We start from the raw sequence: 20,976 nt of genomic DNA, 5'->3' as shown, positions 1-20,976 counted from the left end.
TACAGGAACAGACCAACGGTATCACTGACAAACACATTCCTCTATGTCACCCTGTTATATCGATAAACGGCATGTTATCGAAACTAACAACTGAGCTAATAATTAACAAATAAAAATTTTCCGGTTTTATCTCTTTGATTTATTCTATCGTCATCAACGCCCTAGGTTCGATCGGTAAGTTTGTTAAACGCTAGCTTTTAACTTTCTTTTTAACGGCAACGAGATGACTTTCTAGTTAAAAACAACATCATCTCTCTTTTTATTTCTTTTATTTTTAGAACTCTGTTGTTTTCTGTTAATATAGGGGGTAATAATAATTAAGCAATCATCATCATGGGTCGTTTACTATACGGTCTAGGTTTAAGAATCATGAATTTCATGGTTGTTTTCTTAATTGTTATTCTTTTGCCCGGCTTGCCGCCACGTACCACATTTCCATTCAAAGAATTTTCGTAAGTCTGAAAAGCAGTAGTAGTTGTTGTTGTAGGAAAATTTTACTATTATTAAATTACATTTTGTAGAGTGGCACCGCCTAGACCTTTGACCGGTGCCCTAGAGCCCAACTATCATTTGGAGGGAGCCGAGCGCCTACTGGAAGGACGTGTCTATGGCCCTGAATGTTTGATTGCCAAGAATCGTGATATTTATATGGGCATACATGGCGGTGAGGTGATCAAAATAAATGCCGGTCATGTTACACATGTAACTAAATTGGGACAACCTTGCGGTAAGTTTGTGGAATTTAATTTTTCCACATGGCATTAACGATAATTTTCCCATTTCCCTTTATAGAAGATATTACCGAGGAATCACGTTGTGGCCGTCCCCTGGGTTTGGCCTTTGATACCCAAGGCAATAATTTGTTGGTGGCCGATGCCTACTATGGCATTTGGCAAGTCGATCTGGATTCGCACAAAAAGAAACTCTTGGTTTCACCACAACAAGTTTTGCCCGGCAAAGGTGTTGATCGTCCAGCCAAGCTGTTCAATGATGTCGCTGTCGACAAGCAGGGAAACATTTATTGGTCAGATTCTTCATCGGATTATCTGTTGCAAGATTTGGTTTACACCTCTTTGGTTAATCCCTCTGGACGGTGAGTAATTTGTATATTTCATATTGTCTTTCTCTTAATGTTCGGTTTACTCTCCTAAACCTACCTCTGCCTCTCACTCTCTGTAGTGGTTGGAAAAAGTGCTTTGTAATCTTTTGTTTGAACCTTTTTTTATTTTATATTTAATTTACCATTGTTTGTTGTGTTGATACGCTGGCAGGTTAGCGCTGCCAGCAGTTTCTGCTGCATACCATACTTTGTTGTCATTTCTTTTTTAAACAATCTTCGTAGATTCTTTGTTTAAATTCATAATGCGTTAGAAAGTTTTGAGGGGAGATGAAGAATTAAAATTAAAAAAAGAACTGATCAAATGCCGGTATTTGAACTTTTGTTGTTCTCGTTGTTGGTGTTGTTATTGTGATAAGATAACGTATTTAGCAAATGTTTTAAGAAAATTTAAATTAACTGCTTTCTATGTTTTTATTATATGCCAGAAAAGCTTCAGTGAGGGCTAGCTGCAGCTGCACTCCATAGCCATAACTGTTACTTTATCTATAAATAGCTACAACAACAAAAGACTTGAAAGTTTCATTTTTTTGCAATAGTTAACATTTTTTAATTTTTGCAAAATTGACATCATATTTATGTTAATGACTTTTGACACACTTTAGAATGGAAAAACATTTTTACACTTTAACCGGTTTTTCAAAATGGGCAAGGGGAATAGTTTAGTTGTAGATGAATATATAAATTTTGTACGCTTTCTTCTTAATTTTGTTTTAAGATATTCAAAACTCTTTAAAATTTTTTGGTTTTTGTTAGTCTCCATCGTTTTGCAACTGTAATTTAATTCAGTTGATAGAACATAGGTTAAGCCGGTTTATATGAGTACCTTTACGGTATAATTTGATTCGTAAGGGGGATATGGTGAATATGACATGAAAATGAAAAATGTCTTATTTGATATTTTAAACATTTTTCGTTGTGGAGGTAAAGCCTCATTGTATACGTAATGTTTAAGTTTTTTATATTAACAATTAAACGGTACTATGTGTGTAGACCCAAAATAACAAATTAACCTACATGCACCAAAGGTTAATGCATTACGTACGATGTATGACAATTTTAATGTCGGTGTTAATAGCTGCTGTAGAAATATAATAAACAAGTCAGGTGCTACTTTTTGTTGTTGAGCTTAAGGAAAAAAACATTTTACCCGTGGTTGAGTTTTTGATTCTGATTATAATGAAATGAATTGTTTTGAGGAAATTAACTTTTATGCGAATTTGTCATTATTAGGTATTATGTATATTTGTAGCTAGTTCGTTGTGATAATATGTTCGTTAAAAGCGTACTCGGCTGTATATCATCCACATCCAGCGATTTAGAGGCAATTATTTTCAAAGCTAAACCTTTCAAAGCTATAGATTCAGACGGAATTTCTATGTTCATGTTAAAGAAGAAGGCAAGGTTTTAGAATCTCTATTTTCTTCCGTGCCCCACTTTAAAGTGTCGAATCTACCCCGAAGGTACTTTCTATAGTTTTTTTTTCATTATACCCTTCAACACACTGTGGTACAGGGTATTATGTCTTTGTGCATTTGTTTGTAACAGGCAAAAGGAATCGAGATAGATCCATGGTTCCTTTTGAGAACTTTCTGAGTCCATTTATGCATGTCTGTCCGTCTGTTGATTTTAAACTAATCCGATTTGGATGAAATTTGGCACAATTCACTTATTTGGCCAAGGACGAACCCTATTGAAATTGGAGAAAATCGGTTCAGATTTAGATATAGCTCCCATATATATTTTCGTCCGAGTTTAGGTAAATTGTGTACCAAAGTCCCTGATTAAGTCGAGAATGACGTGTGCTAAGTTTCGTGAAAATCGGTTCAGATTTAGATATAGCTTCCATCAGGGACGTACGCAGAGATATAGATAAAGATTAAATATTTAAGTTCGTTCAATGACAATGTTCTTTCGAAAAGGCCACGTCTTTTAGGATACATATGTAGAATATACCCAAAGTGGTGAAGGGTATCATATAGCCGGCCCAGTCCGACATTCCTTACTGGTTTTTTTCTTCTATCAATCTTCTAAAAACATTATGTTCTGTATTTTTTTTTGTATTTTGCATGCATGTGCATTCAATAAGTTTATTAGCTAGAGATTTCAAACTTTGCGACAGTTATTTATTACGATATTAGATACCTATGTATAAGAAGCTAGCGATGTGCAACGAAGGCTTCATGTCGAAAACGCCAGAAAATTGCCGGTTCGAGCAACTTTTTCCATTTCAATTCTCTCCTACAAACAAAGAGTTGCTGCCAGTGAACTTGTCTAATCTACATTGGGATAAAGCAATGTCTATTGCAAGTTTTACTAAATTTGTGTTTAATTTCTTACAAGTTCGTTGTAATATCATTTACTAGAACATATCTTCCGCAAGGTTTCTGTGTGAATGACAAATTTAACAAATACTTGCAAAAGTTCATTCATAAGTGTCTTTAGTTTGGACAATCGGCTTTAGATCTTTCCAAGACGTTTAATAGTCAAGCATGCCGTGCTAATATCCGACAATCTCACCCTTCGGAATGTCGTGAAGTCTTGGGCAGCCAATTACCCTAATGTTAAATTCGCAATATTAAAATGAAAATTCCACAAAGCGCTGTTCTCCCTCTCAGTATTTTAAAGACTTAAGCTGCATTTTCCAACCGATGAGGCTGATATTTATTTTAAAAAGATTTTGAGAGGCCGTCTTATATACACATTTGTGCTGTGTATATAGGTCCATCTAAAAGTTTCGCTTCCTTTTCGGTATTAATAAATTTTAAACCTAATTTTCATAGACCCGTTGGAAAACTTCCAATTAGAGTATCTGGAGGAGGCCCGGACGATCTTAAAGTTTTTACTTGTTTTTTTTTTCATCTATCAGTATTGAAATAAAATTAATTCTTTTCTCTCTCTTCTTTTCAGTATCTTCAAATATGATCGCGTTAAGAACGAAAGCACTGTCTTAGCCGATGAACTCTTCTTTGCCAATGGTGTTGCTTTGAGTCCCCAGGAAGACTTTTTGGTTGTTGCCGAAACGGGTGGTATGCGTTTGATGAAACACTACTTAAAGGGTAGCAAGGCTGGACAAACTGAAGTGTTCGTTGAAGGTTTACCCGGTATGCCTGATAATTTGACACCCGACGCCGAAGGCTTGTGGGTACCATTGGTTATGGCTAGCGACAGCGAACATCCCTCAGGCTTCAATATTTTCTGTAATTTCCCCAGTATTCGTTTGTTCTTGGCACGTATGTTGACACTGTTTGAATTGCCCTTCAAACTAATCAACAATGCCTACCCGAATAAGATTGCTCAACGCTTCATCCATTTCATTGGTCATGGTGAGAGTATATTGTTGTTGGCACCCAAACGTGCCACCATTGTACGTGTTGATTGGAATGGTCATATTGTTGGTTCATTGCATGGTTTCGATAAGAGTGTGGGTTCTATTTCTCATGTCTTGGAATTTGATGATCATTTGTTGTTGGGATCGCCATTCAATCGTTTCTTGGGACGTGTTGCAAATCCTAAGCCAGCAAGGAAGGAACCTAATGTAAAGATTAATAATGTGCGTTATGAAGGTGTGGGTATTGAACCGGCTGTGAAGCCACCTAAAAAGGAGACTACCACCACCACAGCTAAGCCAAAGGTGAAGGCCACAACTACCACCACTACTACAACTACACCAAAGCCTACTACTACAACTACCACGACCACAACTCCTAAGCCCACAACTACTACTACAACCCCTAAGCCAACAACAACAACTACCACACCCAAACCTACCACAACAACAACAACTCCCAAGCCAGTAACAACAACTCCTAAACCCACAACAACTACTCCCAAACCAACCACAACAACCACTACCACCACTCCAAAACCTACAACTACCACAACTCCCAAACCTGCAACAACTACAACACCAAAGCCTAGCACCACCACAGCTAAGCCCACAGCCAGTACCACCCGGGTACCTCCCAAACAACCAGCTCCCGTTGAAGAAAACATTCCTCTCGATACACCCGCCCCCAAACCCGAGAAATTGAAAGTGATCAACAAACAGGGTGAACATGTTGAACTTTAAAAAGATTCTCAACACTCCAACAAACAAATAAATGAATCAGCAAATCAACAACAAGAACGCTTTAAGCTTTAGACATGGGATTCTATGGAACAACACGATGACAACGACATTACCTATTTGAATAGCTTAAAGTTAAATTTCTGTTAACAATTTTTTATATAGAAAACAGCCACAAACAACAAAAACAAAAATATGTACATAGATTTTTTAAGCAGAAATTTTAGTCAATTTAATATAACAACAAGAAATATTAAGTTTATGCTGAACAACCTGAGTCGACAGCAAATTAAGAGGTTCCCATGGTCGACTGAAAAAAAAATTATTGAAAAAAAAAACCAATCAACATAGATTTTTTAAGTTCGAAAGTTGATCCCCTTGCGATCAATTTACTGAAAGACAGAAGAGTTACATTTACTACATTATTTAATTTATTAACGTCGATTTCTTTTTATATATAGATAGAGATTCCCAAACAAAACCTATTTTTCGGTTATGGTAAAACATTCCAAATTATATATTTAGAATTTCATTAAATACTATTATTAATTTTTCGAATTATTACATCCTTTTCTTTAGTATTGTTATTTCTATACATATTTAGAAATGTATTAAATACACACACACATCCCAAGAGAATGAAGTCTTGCTCTTTTTTTTTGTACTATTTCCAATAATAAAAAAACGTAACAAAGATGAAAATATAAAACGAAACAGAAAAAATATATTTTTCTTAATTAAAAAAAACAAAAACAACATCAATCTTTTTTATTTTACTTGTCTACATTTGAAAACCGTCTACTATTACAACTAATTTATTCTATTAAGGACGACTTGGTGGTTCTTTGGCTTCAGTCCATTCCCATTCCGTATAGTGTACACATTCTCCTCTGCTGCCCGAAAATAATTTCGATGTTGGGCAACGATTCAGTTTCGCCGGCTTACCTTGTTCACCACATTGCCAATACGCTGTGGGATCCCAAAAATGATGGAATGCTCTGTTAATTTCTTCTAACGTCTTGCAGCCGGGTTCACCGCTATATTCACCATGATGTTTGTCTTTGGACGACATTTGCTGGAAATAAAATAAGTAAATAAATAATTTATCTAATATTAAAATCATTTATAAAGAAAAGGTTGTATCGATTAATGTATTCCATGATATAACCGTCATCAAATTTCATTTAAAGTATGCCTCAAAGGCCCTATGTTTTCCGAATTTGTTCATATAGTTCAAAATTAAGTTGATCTTTTTGAGATTTAAAAAAATATCGTTCTTTCCACAATGTTGTACATTTTCTGCTTGTATGTTTTTTATGCTCTAAGAAAATTACAGACACTCAGGTTGGAAAACATGGCTAGGAACTTGAATAAACCGGAAATTATGCAGGACAATCGTATGGGGACTATGTCATATTAACCCTTTATGGCCCAATGTTGCCCACAGGCAACAACATGTTTTAGAGCTTATATTTAATATGTAGCCAGTAGATATATATTCTTTGGATTTCATACGTCAAGACCTAATTATGGACGACACTTATCAAAAGAAAAATCTAAAAAAATCAAATTTGTTGTACAGTTATGAGCTTTTCAATATGTAGAAGAGGGCACAAATGTGTACAGTACTAATTTGTTTATACAGTCCAAATTATTTAAATCGCTTCGTATTCGAATTATACGAATTCTGTCATCAGAATTACTTTTGATTCTTGTAAAAATAAACAAAGAGAATAATTTAAAGCAATTTTCTGTGGATTTTGCATTTGGTTTACTTGATATTGGACTTTTATTTTTTAGAATGTTTGTACTGTATCTCCCGAATGCAAGGATGTAGCGATGTCAAATTTCGTTCATATCCTATTTAGGATACTTCCATTAAATCTCTGAACAGAAACTTGTTCTATGTTTACGGAAAAAATTCGGGCCACAAAGGGTTAACGGCCTATTATTTTGTGCAAAAGTTGTTGATTCACTTGGAACCCGGAATTTCAAATTATAGCGATCAAAAGCTTTAAAATTTGACATTTGGTGGTAATTGTGGGTACGTATTCGGTGTACTTAAAAGGATAAATGTCGGTTCAAATTCTGGTATTGACCACATATAACAGTATACCCGAATTTCGATATTGTGGGGATTTTAAGCACGTGTTGCAAATAGGAACAAAAATTTTGTACCAAAAAAAAAAAAAAAAAGTTCGAAAATGGGGAATATCGGTCCACTTCTCCCACACAAAAAGATCGCAAATTTGCGGAAGGATAATTTTATTTAGTTTATTTTTTGAATCAAACTTTGCACAATATATTTATCAAGCCTAAATCAAGTATGAATATGGGGTCCATCGTCCACTCCTCGTACCTCCAATACAATGGGCCAAAGTTTTCAATATATAATATCAAGCGAATGTAATGTCCAATTTGATGTAGAATACGCACATCGTAATATTTCTTTCAAAAATCCGAAGATGGGGAATATCAGTCCACAACAAATTTGGAAGTTTGTAAATCTTTTATGAACGGAATATTCAAATATCATCAAAACTTTGCACATGATAATATTTTTAACTTGACTAGAGCGAATACGAATATGGGGACCAACCGTTAACCGAATCTGGTGCCTCCCCACGAAGGGTCAACATTTTGACCAATTTTGAACATTTCGAATATTTTTTTCTAAACTTTAATAAATGGGACCCGTCCACTTCTTCTGGTAACTCCCCAACAGAATGGTAAAAAATGAATTGAAAATTATTTATATGATATCACGCGGGCTATCCGAGTTGTACTAAACTTTGCACAACCTAATAGTTTAACCATGGCTGTATAATATCGTTCCACATTCCTCCCCCACAAAGGTTCAAAATTTCGAAAACATGTACATATCTTATTAAGGGAAGCGAATATCCAATTTCATTGAAATCGTTAAAAGTAATGCTTTCAACGTATTTAGATTATGTTCCAAAATGGTACTCGTCGGTGTATTCCTTTCTTTAAAATAATTACATATTTCGAACCATGATCAAGGTATAGACGTCATATAATTTTCGTTATATAAATTTTTTAAAATAAGTTTTTTTTTAACCGAATTGCCTCTAATTTCATATTTTGAATTCTGAATTGATTGCCATACCTAGCAAATATCATAAATCGATCGGTCGATCGTTGGGTATAGCCCCCATATAAAGGTCTACACACTTTATAGATATCTTCATGGCTCATAGACGGATTTCCAAATACATGTAACTTTATTTTAGAATTACGAAGTGGCTGAAATTTGACATTTCATGGCCTTGGTACGGAGTTTCTACATAGACCCCATACAATCACCAGACCCCATATTTTGAATGTTAATTTTGTAATTAATTATTGCGCTTCCGAAGAAACTGTATATTTCATTGTTACGAGATTAAGAAAAAAGTTCAATCAACTTAGGATCAGAAGGAGAATTTTTTACCCAAGTCAACACATATAGTTGCTCGTTCTATTTTTATACGGAGGATATACTAAGTTTATTTTTCCGTTTGTAACTCATAGAAATAATCGTTTCCGACCTTATAAAGTTCGTATATAACTGATCAGCGTAAAATTCTAAATCCATCTGTTCATTTAGCATCAAAACGAATACAGATAGATCACCAACATATTGTATAGAGTTGTCTTTTGTCTGCAGGGAGGTCAAGTCAAAAGTGCCGTTATATGGCAATTTTCGTAATTGTCAATTTTCGTATGGCCAATTTTCGTAATTTTGGGTTTTTTGAAGGGCGTTTTCGGCCGAGTTCGCTGTCAATATTATCGGGTAGCCCTTATATTAAGATATCCCCAAACTGTCGGTATTTTAGGGGAGATTGGGGACGTTTTTCAATAGATTTAGCTGTAATTTGGTATGTTGGGTTCTAATTGGGTATCAAATCTTCCCGCCAAAAAACTATTTTTTTTGGGTAGCCTCCAAAATGTCGGTATTTTTACCGAATTCACTGTAATTTGGTATTTTTGATGCCTATTCGGTAACAAATCTTCATATAAAAACCAGTAAGCGCAGCTATATTAAACGACGGGCCTCAGATCTATATTATGGGCAATATTTCGCGATATGTACACCCTCTCGACCTATTAGAGGTCACTAGCTCCTCTTTAGCATTTTCTTTTTAATCTTGTTTTCATTTACGTCTAATACGAACATTTTATCAAAACAGTTCTTCAAGTGAATTGGCCAGATTTCCTTCTCCGTATACAATTTTAAATGTTTGGCTTGTAATATTGGTCTCTAGATTGACTAGAAAACGAGACAAAATAAAGTTTGCGATCCATTGAATACCATCTGATCGTTGTCGAAAATTAAAGGCGTCTTCCTTGAGCACAACCGGAACTTCATGTAAAATTTCAAAACGATCAGCCGGACATTTCCGCTACCCCTCGTCTGGTAATGATTATACGAAACAATATTAAAATAGGTAGACACCTGTACATATACATAAGCATTATTGGCATCACTCCTCTTGGATAAACTGTCAATTATCCCGACTTTGTCTCCCTGGAGTAAATATATAGGTACGGCTAAATTTTGGGACAGCTAAATTTTGGCCATGATTATTCCTTGGTCAAATCACCTTCTCCGTGTAAAAATTTCGTGATGTTCAGGTCATATTGAGGGCTCAGGAGTGACCAAAAAAAAAACAGATAAACATTAAATTGTTGGTCCTTCCCTATAAAATGGTCAATGTTTTGCTGAAAAATCATATCATGCAAACAGAGCATTTGATTTAAGGGAACCCCCCCCAATTCTCGATTTTTTATTTTTAAGATTTTAAATGGGCTGGTAAATGAATACCAATGCTTGTTAAGGTTTGTAACATGGCACATATATATTTGAAGATTTAAAAAGGAAGAAAAATAATTTACCAAAATTTTTTGTTGTTGTTTTGTTGTTGTTTTTTGGATTCAAAGAAAGGTCCTTATTTTCGATGGCGGGCATGATAACTCCTCACTGGAACATCGGAATCCGAAAATTCCAACTGTGTTAGAAAGAGGACATGTCTGGCTCTCGTATGAACTAGGATTATTGACTTCGCACAACAATTAACAAAATGGCGGAACTTTGAAAAATTTTTTATGGAAAATCGCCTATTTTTTACCACAAACTAAGTTAAAAAATAAGGAAGATCTTCACCGATTAGCTTTATCCTAGTTCATACGAGAGCTACACACTCCCAGAGAAACGTGTCAAAATTTGAAACCGATTGGATTACTAGTTTTTGAGTTATCGTGCCCGAGAAGCCCTTTAGCCGTCACTTGATGCTGACACAATAAATCGGCTATATCTTCAAGAGTTCTTGAGATTTTTACTTGAAATTTTGTAGGAACATTCTAGAATTAGAGTAGATTCGAATTAAATCAAAAACAAATTTGACACCGAGAATGGGGGGGGGGGGGGTCCCCTTAAAGGATTTAAAATGTTCAAGATTTTTAATATGATGGTAACTGAATACAAATGCTTGTTAAGATTTTAAACTTTGCACATGTATATTTGAAGAATTAAACCAGTGAGCGGAGCAGTATAGTCGAACGAGCCGACCATGCGATACCCTACACAACTACAACGGAACTCTTACTTTCTGCTGATGTTTATTTCGAGTCTGGGCAATATTTCCTCTTGCTCGATTAAAGGTCAACAGCACCTCTTCCTTACACTGACCTATTTTCCGAATATTACTTCTATACTTGTCCAGATTCCCTTCACCGTGGGTTGTGTTGTGATGTTCGGCTTATAATTGTGACCTATATATCGACTCCAAAAAACGCAATATATTAAGAGTTCGGTCCACTTCATCCCAAGATTATTAACTGATCATCACCGAAAATTATATGCGTTGTCCTTGACCATAACTGGAACCTCATTGAAAATTTCAAAGTGAGTGTTGCGGCCTCTGTGGCGACAAGAAAAACCGGCAAAAAAGTATTTGTTCCATTTCATTCCCTAAATATTAACCGATCTTTACCAGAAACAATAGGTGTCTTCATTGGCCTGAATCCATTCTACATGCAAAATTTTGTGACGATTGTCCCATAACTTTGGCCTGTATCGTATTTACAAATTATAATCGACAGACGGACGGATGGATACACAAGTCTAGATCGACTCAGCTAGTTGAGATTTGACGATCGGTATATTTAAAGGTGGTCTAGGACCAATATTTCGCGGCGTTACACACTTTTGGGGCTGCACAAAGCTATAAAAATCTAAGACGATTTATGCATGTCCGTATGTCTGTCAGAAGAAATTGACAGCTTTATCGGTCCAAATTTAGGCATATAATATTTGGGGTCATTGAAAATACTCCTACCGGAGGTAATCAATATTGGTCCATCTTTCGGTATAGTCTCTTATATAGATATAAGTGTTTATTATATACTCTAAACAAAAAATGGTTTTTGATTATATCGGAGGGTTTAGCCACCCAGATGAAATTTGCAACATCTCGAAATATTCAGTGGAGACCCCACTGATTTATGCATTTCCCTCTGACTGTTTAAATCACGATGGTGATCGCAATATTTGAGATAGAGCTTTGAAAATTTGGCTTGATATTGCAACTGTAAATGAGGTATATCGGTCCATGATTTGGTATAGGCCCCAATATGTTCGGTATTTTGGGATTTTTTTGGCACATTTGTCAACCGTAATTTGCTACGATTGATTTCCGTATCAAATCTTAATACCGAAAATGACCAATATCGTCCCACTTTAACAGGCCCAAAATATTGTTTATTTTTTTTTTGGGGTTTTGGTATTCTAGGTTCTCATTGTATAATACATCACCGTACCGAAATTTATTAATATTGACTCAAATTTCAGAGTAGGGTATAAAAAATTCGACCCGGTCTTTTCCACTTGTTACATTTGTAATAAAATTTTACTGTTTCGAACGTACTGTAAATTTAATATTCACGAAATTTATGAACATTTTCAGTCAAATCTAGATATTTTTTTACACAATTCAGCACATGTAGTTCCACGTTTTATTATCAAACATTTCTAGTTTTTGGTGCTATACTCACATTATTTTTGTTGTTGTTTCGATATTGAACACCTGATGTAAAAGAGAGTCCGTATACGGAATTCGTTTGATGATCGGACAACTGTAAATAGATTCAATTAAGAAAAAATTAACATCAATTATTTTTGAAATATAAACATACACGATCGGAAGAGAAAAAAACTACCACTTGGGAAATTGTTGTTGTGATTTTTTGCTTGTAATGTCTGCCAGATGTTGTTAATTACTCTATTTGTATTTTTAAATTTTTTTTTCTATGAATTAAACAATAATTTTTTAGAAAAAAATCTTTAATAAACAATAGCGTTTATAGGGAAACTGCAAAATGCTTTTATTATTTAACAAAAAATTTATTTTGTTTTTAATTCCACAAAATCACATCTAAAATCACTCATCAAACACTGGCCTCGTTTTTTTGCTATTCACTTTCAATGGAACCAAAAAAATCATTTAAGTGTCACTTGATTTTTTGTTGTTGTTAAAGGTCTTTAGTCCATAGAACACACACACGCACACACATTGAGTGTTAAATACAAATTGATATATTCAAGTTCATTGACAAACAAATAATTTTCCGTGTTCCGATTGTTGTTGTAAAAACACTCCCCCAATTTTCTCACCTTACACTTGTGAAGTATATATATATGAATTGTTCTTGTTGTTGTATTTTTTCGTAAAAATAAATATAACGATTGTGTTTTTTTACTTGGTTTTTCAAATCACAGTGTCGGTTGAGGTCTTAACGTCTTGACGATGTCTGGGCAAATGAAATTCTTCTCCCGTTCTGTTTCGAATTGAAAAAAAAACAAGCGAACTCAGACACACACATTCATAGGCTAAACTATAGCAGCATTGCCACCAGCTAACAACCACAACCACACATATTCACACAACTAAACAACCAACGAACAAATCTAATCCAACCCAACCCTCTCAACGCACTCCCACTCACCCCCCTCGCCGTCTAGCATTAATGATGCGCATCGTATAGTAATAATTATTTTCAAGTCCTATGAAAAAAAAATAGAGGCAAAAATATTTATTTGTCATTTTGTCATATGCCTGCCAGACGGTTAGACAGATAGCGAGCCATTAAGTCAGTTTATATGTATGACCAAGCAAGCAAGCAACCAACCAATCGCCTATATATATTTTTGTGGCATTGCTCTTGTGGCTAAGACAAAATAGTTTCGATATATTTTTCCCTCATTTCATTTCTTTTTGAAAATATAGCTAAGAAGAAAAAACATGATTATAATACCGACACAGTATCTTGGCCATAGAATGAGTATCATTTTCCTGAGGTCAAAGTCTGTGTTTTTTGTGTGGATTCTCAAGTGGGGATTTTTCAAAAGTGTGCCTGTGTGGCATCATGAGAAAAATATTGGAATTTGTGGCATGCCGTTCATTCATGAAAATAAATGTTGAATGAAAAGTATATTGATGCTGTGGCGTTAATTGAGACATCAAAAGGCAAATGGAAAAAAGTATTGGGCCTTAAGGATTCATCAGTAGTTCAGAAGTATCAGTAGGCCTAGTCGAAAGTTATATGCCACCCATATGTTATATCTACGACCCCGACACGTACTATAACATATGTTGTGAATGTGTCGGGATCGAACAAATTTGTTGTGCATCTCGCTCCTTATTTATAGTCTAAAGTACCACCAAATGCCTACATTACTTAGCTGGCTTGTGACAGACCTTAAAAAAGATTTCCAGGCTCGTCGGTCTTATGCGCAGATCTTCCAATTTGAAAGACCATTGTCCGAGATGTTGTCTTCCACTTGATCTTTCTATCGAATTCGTGTCATCACCCTTCTTCGTGAACCATCATCTGGTTCGCTTTTATATGCCTTTTGAGTTGGGCATCTCCATCCATTATCGCACCATGACCTAGCCAACGTAGTATAGATGGTACAACTCATGGTTCATTCGACGGCGATTTAACCGTCGACGCAGATCGGCCCATAGATCTCCCGGAGAATTCTCTCAAACACTCCAAGAGCTGCTTGCGCAAGTACCCATGCTTTAGATCCATACAACATCAAGGGCAATATCAGCGTCTTTGGTGTGGCGTGAGTTTGGTGTGGCGAGAGGTGGTCTTGCTTTTGAGTTGTTTACTCAGACTATAGTAGCATCATCAGGATTTCAAAGCTGCTGTTATTAGTTTTGATTATGGCGGTACCAAGGTATATAAAATCTTTGACTACCTCCAAGCTGTAGTTTTCAAGTTTCACAGTTGGCACGAGTCTACTGGACGTCTTGGGCGTTGATACCATCAGCTTGGTATTCTCGCCGTTTACTGCCAGACCCACTTTAGCAGACTCCTTCTCAATTTGTTCAAAAGTGGCTGTTACCGCTCTCAGTGTTCGACCCGTTATATCGATGTCATCGGCGTAGGCGAGTAACATGTGTTGTTTGGTGTACAGAGTGCCATTTCTGTATTGAAGGGCTCCGAGAGGTCATTTCCGATTTTAACTGCTGGCATTGTGCTATTTAAAGTTATCCTGCATAGCCGTATTAATTTTGCAGGAATGCTGAACGCAGACATGGCTTGAACGGGTATGGCTGTCGAATGCGTCTTTATAGACGACGAATAGGTCGATATGGCGCAGAGTAAAAAATGTGGTCAATGGCAGGTCTGTAGACGCATTGGTATGATCTAATAATATCATCGACCTTAGGCTTCAGTCGTTCACACAGCACCTGGATAGCACTTCATATTTGTGCATGGGACAAAGGATGCTGAGGTTACAGGCACTGGACATGCATTTCTCTAGCCAAATTGTACTAATCAGATGCCGCATGCTCCAGTGTCTGCCAACGGCCTTGAAAAGTTCGTCTGGTAATCCATCGGCACCTGCTACTTCATAATTCTTCAGCCTATTAATAGCTATTCTGACCTCATCGCGGCTAGGTGGTTTACAATCTATACTGTCATTATTTATTGGTTCTGAGGTATCTTCATCACCTCCACTATTTGATATCAGAAGCTTTTCAAAATGCTCCTTCGAGCTCCTCAACCAGATCACCAGGTTTCCATCTTCATCTCTACAGGAGGATGTGCCTCACAAAAGCCTTCGGTTTGGTTCATTATGGCTCCTGTACATCTCGATTTGCTCTCGCTTATGTTTTTCTTGTTATTTTTTCTGAAAATACGTTTCTCCTCTCACCTTTTCTCCCGACCATTTTCCATCGCATTACGACTTGCAACTGTCTGCAGGGTTGCCCTATTCGCTGCGTTTTTCACATCAGTAGCATTACGACACTCCTGATCGTATCTTAGGTTTCTTGATGGTGGTTTTTGGTACCCAAGTGTTGCTTTTGCTGCAGTTTGTAGGGTGGGCAATGCTTTGCCATTGTGCTTCTATATTATTATCGGGACAAGGAGTGCTTTCGTCAAACAAGTGAGTAAGTTGAGCGAGGTAGGCTTCTGATATACACTCAACGCACCTTTGCTGCTACATTAAGACGGGTGCGAACCTTTGCTGCCATAAGGGATCGATCGAACGTTTAAAACACTGAATGAATGCCTTCCGTCTATCACAACATGATCAATTTGATTTCTCGTTGCTTGATCAGGATAAATCCAGGTTAACTTTTGTATATCGAGATGCTTGAATTTGTCATGCCGTTTTCGGATGTTTCTTCATGGGGGCAGATGACCAAAGAGTAGCATCATGATTTTTAGGGATAATTTCGACAGGCGTATCAGTGAGACTCTGATGAGGTTAAAAACCAATGTGATTAGTCATCGAGAATGCCGACATGTCGCTGATATTAGAATTACATGGAGAATGCTGATGAGTCTTCGGCTTTCGTCATCATGGGTTGCCTTCAAGTTATTTGGATCAGCAGAGGGTCGACAGGACTTATGGCGATGTTATTCGTCGAGAGGTCACTGAACATATAATATATCTTCTCATATAATGTCTATGGGTTTCTTGAGAGCCGATAGGTTTTATTGTAGTTGAAGTCAAATAAATGAAATTAGATTTAGACACTGGTGGGTCACAAAGTTTTTTGGACTAGGTGGACATTTACTTTTACGGCTAGTTTCAACCACTTTTTGAATCGATGAATACGCATGTCCGTCCGACTATGTATCCTTTAAATTGATCATCCGATAGACATGGAATTTGACACAAATTGATTTCGCCTAAGGATGGAAGTTATTATTGGCAAGAATCGGTTTAGATTTATATATACCTCACACATATATAATTTAGATTTTTGATGACATTTACCCAGAATGTCAAGATTTTCTTTAATCCGTTTTACTTCTCAGTTATCCAGTATGAACACAATGAATTAATGATCTTCGAGTGAAATGAATACTGGTCATACAACCCCGATTTACTGAAAAGCACACGGCCTAATCCATCTATGTTGCACTAACAATGTTTAGGCATCTGACATTGACTGCATTCTCATTCCTGGCATCTAGGAATTATGGTCCTTACATTTCGATGTGAAGACATTCCGATTGAGGCATCTTCTACGCTTCTACGAAATACGAATTTTTTCTTCACGTATGGGTGCCAAGTCAGGTTTGGTCGGCGAATTCCATGTTTTGACTGTTAAAAAAGGCGCATGTTTCTGCCGATGTATGAGATCTCCCATTGTCACCATGCACAATAAATCCTCTTTTCTTGTTCGGGTTCGAATTTCTCCGAAGTCTTCTGCAAACAAATAGTGTTGTACACTCCGGATTGACCTTGTATGTTGCTCAAGCGTAACAGTCGCTACATGATCAGTTATGCGAAAACATTTACTACCATTTGTACAGTTGTTCACGTTTCTAAGATCCATGACGATCTTAGAAACGATATCATTTTTCAAAATTCCTCTGCATCAATCTACTTTAGGATTTTTGAGTATTCTTTATGGAGGTGCTGGTTGCAGAAATACCCAATGATGTCTTTAACATTAACATGAACAGGATATTGCATTACCAGTTTACGTATGCTATCAATTTAAAGTGGCATAACGGCTTTATTAAAAAAATTTTGAAGATTTAAGTTCATCGATACATTTTTTCGGATTATTACTTTGAAAATTGTTGAGAATAATGATTGAAAGGCATTTTTGGCAAATTGACCTGTTCAATGCCCTTTAAACAACACAACACATGACGGTACGTCAAGCTATACTGAGGACGAATATGCTAAAAAAATCCAGATGACACCGCGAAGTAGTTGGTGTGGCCTAGGCCAAAATATATCTATAGTATCAGCAGCTATTTGAATGAAGTTTTTATTTTAGTTTTATGAACAAAAAATCCACAGGCTTCAGGTAAGACAAATTCCCTGGCTGATACAAGACAGATTTTTTGTTTTTGGATAAAAATCACACAACCAATGATCGGTAGCAGAACATCAATATTTCTATTTTTGAAAGAATTGGTATTTGAAACTTTTGTTGTTGATTTTTTATTTTAAAATCCGTGGAATTATTGACTTGCCCTCGTATTGATTGACACTACTATTCAATTATTATCTAACTAACCATATTTATCTGATCATGTACTGTAGAAGCGAACATGGCTAATGAATGTCGTGAAATGAGCATGATTATGAATGACTTGCCTATAGAATTTCTTCATATCGTGTGTTTATATATTTTTGTTGTTGTGTTTATTTGTCTAATGACCGTGATAATGAAAATCTTTGTAAACATATATAAGTGAAACAGATTATATTATTTGTAAATAATAAAAAACTCGCACATTCGTAGACAACACAGAACTACACATGATCATATGTTCTGAATTTAAAATGGAATTTTATTTATTTTTTTTTAATTTGTTTTCATTACTTATTATTATTTATAACATTTAACATTTTGCTTTGGTGCTGTTGTTAACAAAAAACGTTTTGTGATTTTTGTGGGTGTTGAATAGAAGTTTATTTTTGTTGAATTCTGTGCGTAGAAGTAGTTTTGCGTGCGATATTGTTTAAGGTTGTAATAGTAGGGCCACACCTCCTAAAATCCATTTGGATTTTGGCGATCGTGATTTTAAATTAAATGTCCAAACATAGGTGTTGCCACGTGATCTGAAAAGAAAGAAAAGATGGGGGAGAATATTATATCTTATCGAAATAGCAAATTTTTTCAGCCGTACTAACCTCGTCTTGTAAAGAGGACACTCGTACACATGATGCGTATCATGTCTCTCTTGTACACTGGCTTTAATACAAATCACTGGCATGGAACATAGCAGTTCCTTGGGATTTAACGGTACTATCGAATTCAATTGACAATCCCAACTGGCTCCATTCAAATACAGACCATGCACGAAGGCTCCATCCATAGGTGGTAATCTGGGAACAAATTAATTAGATAAGACAACTTTGATTTTTGCCTTTGTAGAACTTTATAATTAGATTTCAAGACGTATCTAATATGTTCCGATATATTCTTTTAATATTGCCAACTTTTCAGTCTATTAATTTGAAACTTATTTTTTTAAAAGGCATCATCTGCCCATCTGAACAATATTAAATACAGTAACAAAGATCATAATACAAGGGTCCTAGCAAAGTTTTGGAAGCTCATATCTCCCGAAGTATGGAATTCCAAAAAAAAAAAAAAAAAAAAAATATTTCGTTCTAATCAGCGCTTTTAGACCTATCTTTGGCAAATTTAATAAAATACGCGAACGGCCCTTTATACTTTTCCAAGGTTTTTTCATCATTAAAAATAGTCTGAACTTGGGAATTCAATACGAAAGTGTGGATCGATGACCCTCAAAAAATATAAATACAAATTATACCAAGACTTAGGTGGGCTTACTCATAAATGTCAAATCAGGTCGAAAAAATGTGGTCGCATCGACAAATGAGCTCCGATGACTCAATCAGGGCTTTTAGGCCTATCTCTGGCAAATTTAATAAAATCCGCGAACGGCCCTTTATACTTTTCCCAGGTTGATATTTGGCGTGTTTTTTTTTTTTGAACAATTTTTCCAAAGGCTCATCAAGGCCTTAAGGCGTGGATTTTTTTAAAGAATTTTTCAAAAAACCCCTCAAGGTCTTAAGGCGTGGATTTTTTTTAAAGAAATTTCCCAAAAACCCCTCAAGGTCTTAAGGCGTGGATTTTTTTAAAGAAATTTTCCAAAAACCCCTCAATGTCTTAAAGCGTGGATTTTTTAAAGAAATTTTCCAAAAACCCCTTAAGGTCTTAAGGCGTGGATTTTTTTAAAGAAATTTTCCAAGAACCCCTCAAGGTCTTAAGGTGTGGATTTTTTTAAAGAAATTTTCCAAAAACCCCTCAAGGTCTTAAGGCATGGATTTTTTTTAAAGAAATTTTCCAAAAACCCCTCAAGGTCTTAAGGCGTGGATTTTTTTTAAAGAAATTTTCCAAAAACACCTCAAGGTCTTAAGGCGTGGATTTTTTTAAAGAAATTTTCCAAAAACCCCTCAAGGTCTTAAGGCGTGGATTTTTTTAAAGAAATTTTCCAAAAACCCCTCAAGGTCTTAAGGCGTGGATTTTTTTAAAGACATTTTCCAAAAACCCCTCAAGGTCTTAAGGCGTGGATTTTTTTAAAGAAATTTTCCAAAAACCCCTCAAAGTCTTAAGGCGTGGATTTTTTTAAAGAAATTTTCCAAAAACCCCTCAAGGTCTTAAGGCGTGGATTTTTTTAAAGAAATTTTCCAAAAACCCCTCGAGGTCTTAAGGCGTGGATTTTTTTTAAAGAAATTTTCCAAAAACCCCTCAAGGTCTTAAGGCGTGGATTTTTTTAAAGAAATTTTCCAAAAACCCCTCAAGGTCTTAAGACGTGGATTTTTTTAAAGAAATTTTGCAAAAACCCCTCAAGTTCTTAAGGCGTGGATTTTTTTAAAGAAATTTTCCAAAAACCCCTCAAGGTCTTAAGGCGTGGATTTTTTTAAAGAAATTTTCCAAAAACCCCTCAAGGTCTTAAGGCGTGGATTTTTTTAAAGAAATTTTCCAAAAACCCCTCAAGGTCTGAAGGCGTGGATTTTTTTAAAGAAATTTTCCAAAAACCCCTCAAGGTCTTAAGGCGTGGATTTTTTTAAAGAAATTTTCCAAAAACCCCTCGAGGTCTTAAGGCGTGGATTTTTTTTAAAGAAATTTTCCAAAAACCCCTCAAGGTCTTAAGGCGTGGATTTTTTTAAAGAAATTTTCCAAAAACCCCTCAAAGTCTTAAGGCGTGGATTTTTTTAAAGAAATTTTCCAAAAACCCCTCAAGGTCTTAAGGCGTGGATTTTTTTTAAAGAAATTTCCCAAAAACCCCTCAAGGTCTTAAGGCGTGGATTTTTTTAAAGAAATTTTCCAAAAACCCCTCAATGTCTTAAAGCGTGGATTTTTTAAAGAAATTTTCCAAAAACCCCTTAAGGTCTTAAGGCGTGGATTTTTTTAAAGAAATTTTCCAAGAACCCCTCAAGGTCTTAAGGTGTGGATTTTTTTAAAGAAATTTTCCAAAAACCCCTCAAGGTCTTAAGGCATGGATTTTTTTTAAAGAAATTTTCCAAAAACCCCTCAAGGTCTTAAGGCGTGGATTTTTTTTAAAGAAATTTTCCAAAAACCCCTCAAGGTCTTAAGGCGTAGATTTTTTTAAAGAAATTTTCCAAAAACCCCTCAAGGTCTTAAGGCGTGTATTTTTTTAAAGAAATTTTCCAAAAACCCCTCAAGGTCTTAAGGTGTGAATTTTTTTAAAGAAATTTTCCAAAAACCCCTCAAGGTCTTAAGGCGTGGATTTTTTTTAAAGA

General features: G+C 35.7%; 2 protein-coding genes across 2 annotated transcripts in view; one reads left to right on the top strand and one right to left on the bottom strand.

The window, feature by feature from the left end:
- The first annotated feature begins 329 nt into the window (after positions 1 to 329).
- LOC133322727 (adipocyte plasma membrane-associated protein Hemomucin-like) lies at positions 330 to 5,189 on the top strand. Its single transcript, XM_061531688.1, has 4 exons — positions 330 to 452; positions 522 to 727; positions 793 to 1,093; positions 4,028 to 5,189. Exons 1-4 carry the CDS (start codon positions 334 to 336, stop codon positions 5,187 to 5,189), a joined length of 1,788 nt encoding a protein of 595 aa, XP_061387672.1. The 5' UTR covers positions 330 to 333.
- Positions 5,190 to 18,191: 13,002 nt separating this feature from the next.
- The window catches only part of LOC133322730 (dynein beta chain, ciliary), a gene marked incomplete at its 5' end in the record, with an annotated part of 79,105 nt that continues 76,320 nt past the window's right edge, over positions 18,192 to 20,976 (bottom strand). The window contains 2 exons of the mRNA XM_061531692.1: positions 18,192 to 18,300; positions 18,373 to 18,567. Coding sequence (XP_061387676.1) covers positions 18,201 to 18,300; positions 18,373 to 18,567 — 295 coding nt within the window. The remainder of the gene's footprint in view (positions 18,301 to 18,372; positions 18,568 to 20,976) is intronic.

The sequence above is a fragment of the Musca vetustissima genome, unplaced genomic scaffold, assembly GCF_032173495.1.
Source record: "Musca vetustissima isolate MV318-11 ecotype Yass unplaced genomic scaffold, APGP_CSIRO_Mvet_v1 utg38941, whole genome shotgun sequence".
NCBI classification, from domain to species: domain Eukaryota; kingdom Metazoa; phylum Arthropoda; class Insecta; order Diptera; family Muscidae; genus Musca; species Musca vetustissima.
This window is presented reverse-complemented; position numbering and strand designations above follow the sequence as displayed.

Bases quoted from the DNA above. Each gene is read 5' to 3' on its own strand.
- LOC133322727 (XM_061531688.1), top strand. From the start codon at position 334: ATGGGTCGTTTACTATACGGTCTAGGTTTAAGAATCATGAATTTCATG. The intron at 453-521 runs GTAAGTCTGAAA...TACATTTTGTAG, and splicing joins TTTCCATTCAAAGAATTTTC to AGTGGCACCGCCTAGACCTT. The intron at 1,094-4,027 runs GTGAGTAATTTG...TCTTCTTTTCAG, and splicing joins TTGGTTAATCCCTCTGGACG to TATCTTCAAATATGATCGCG.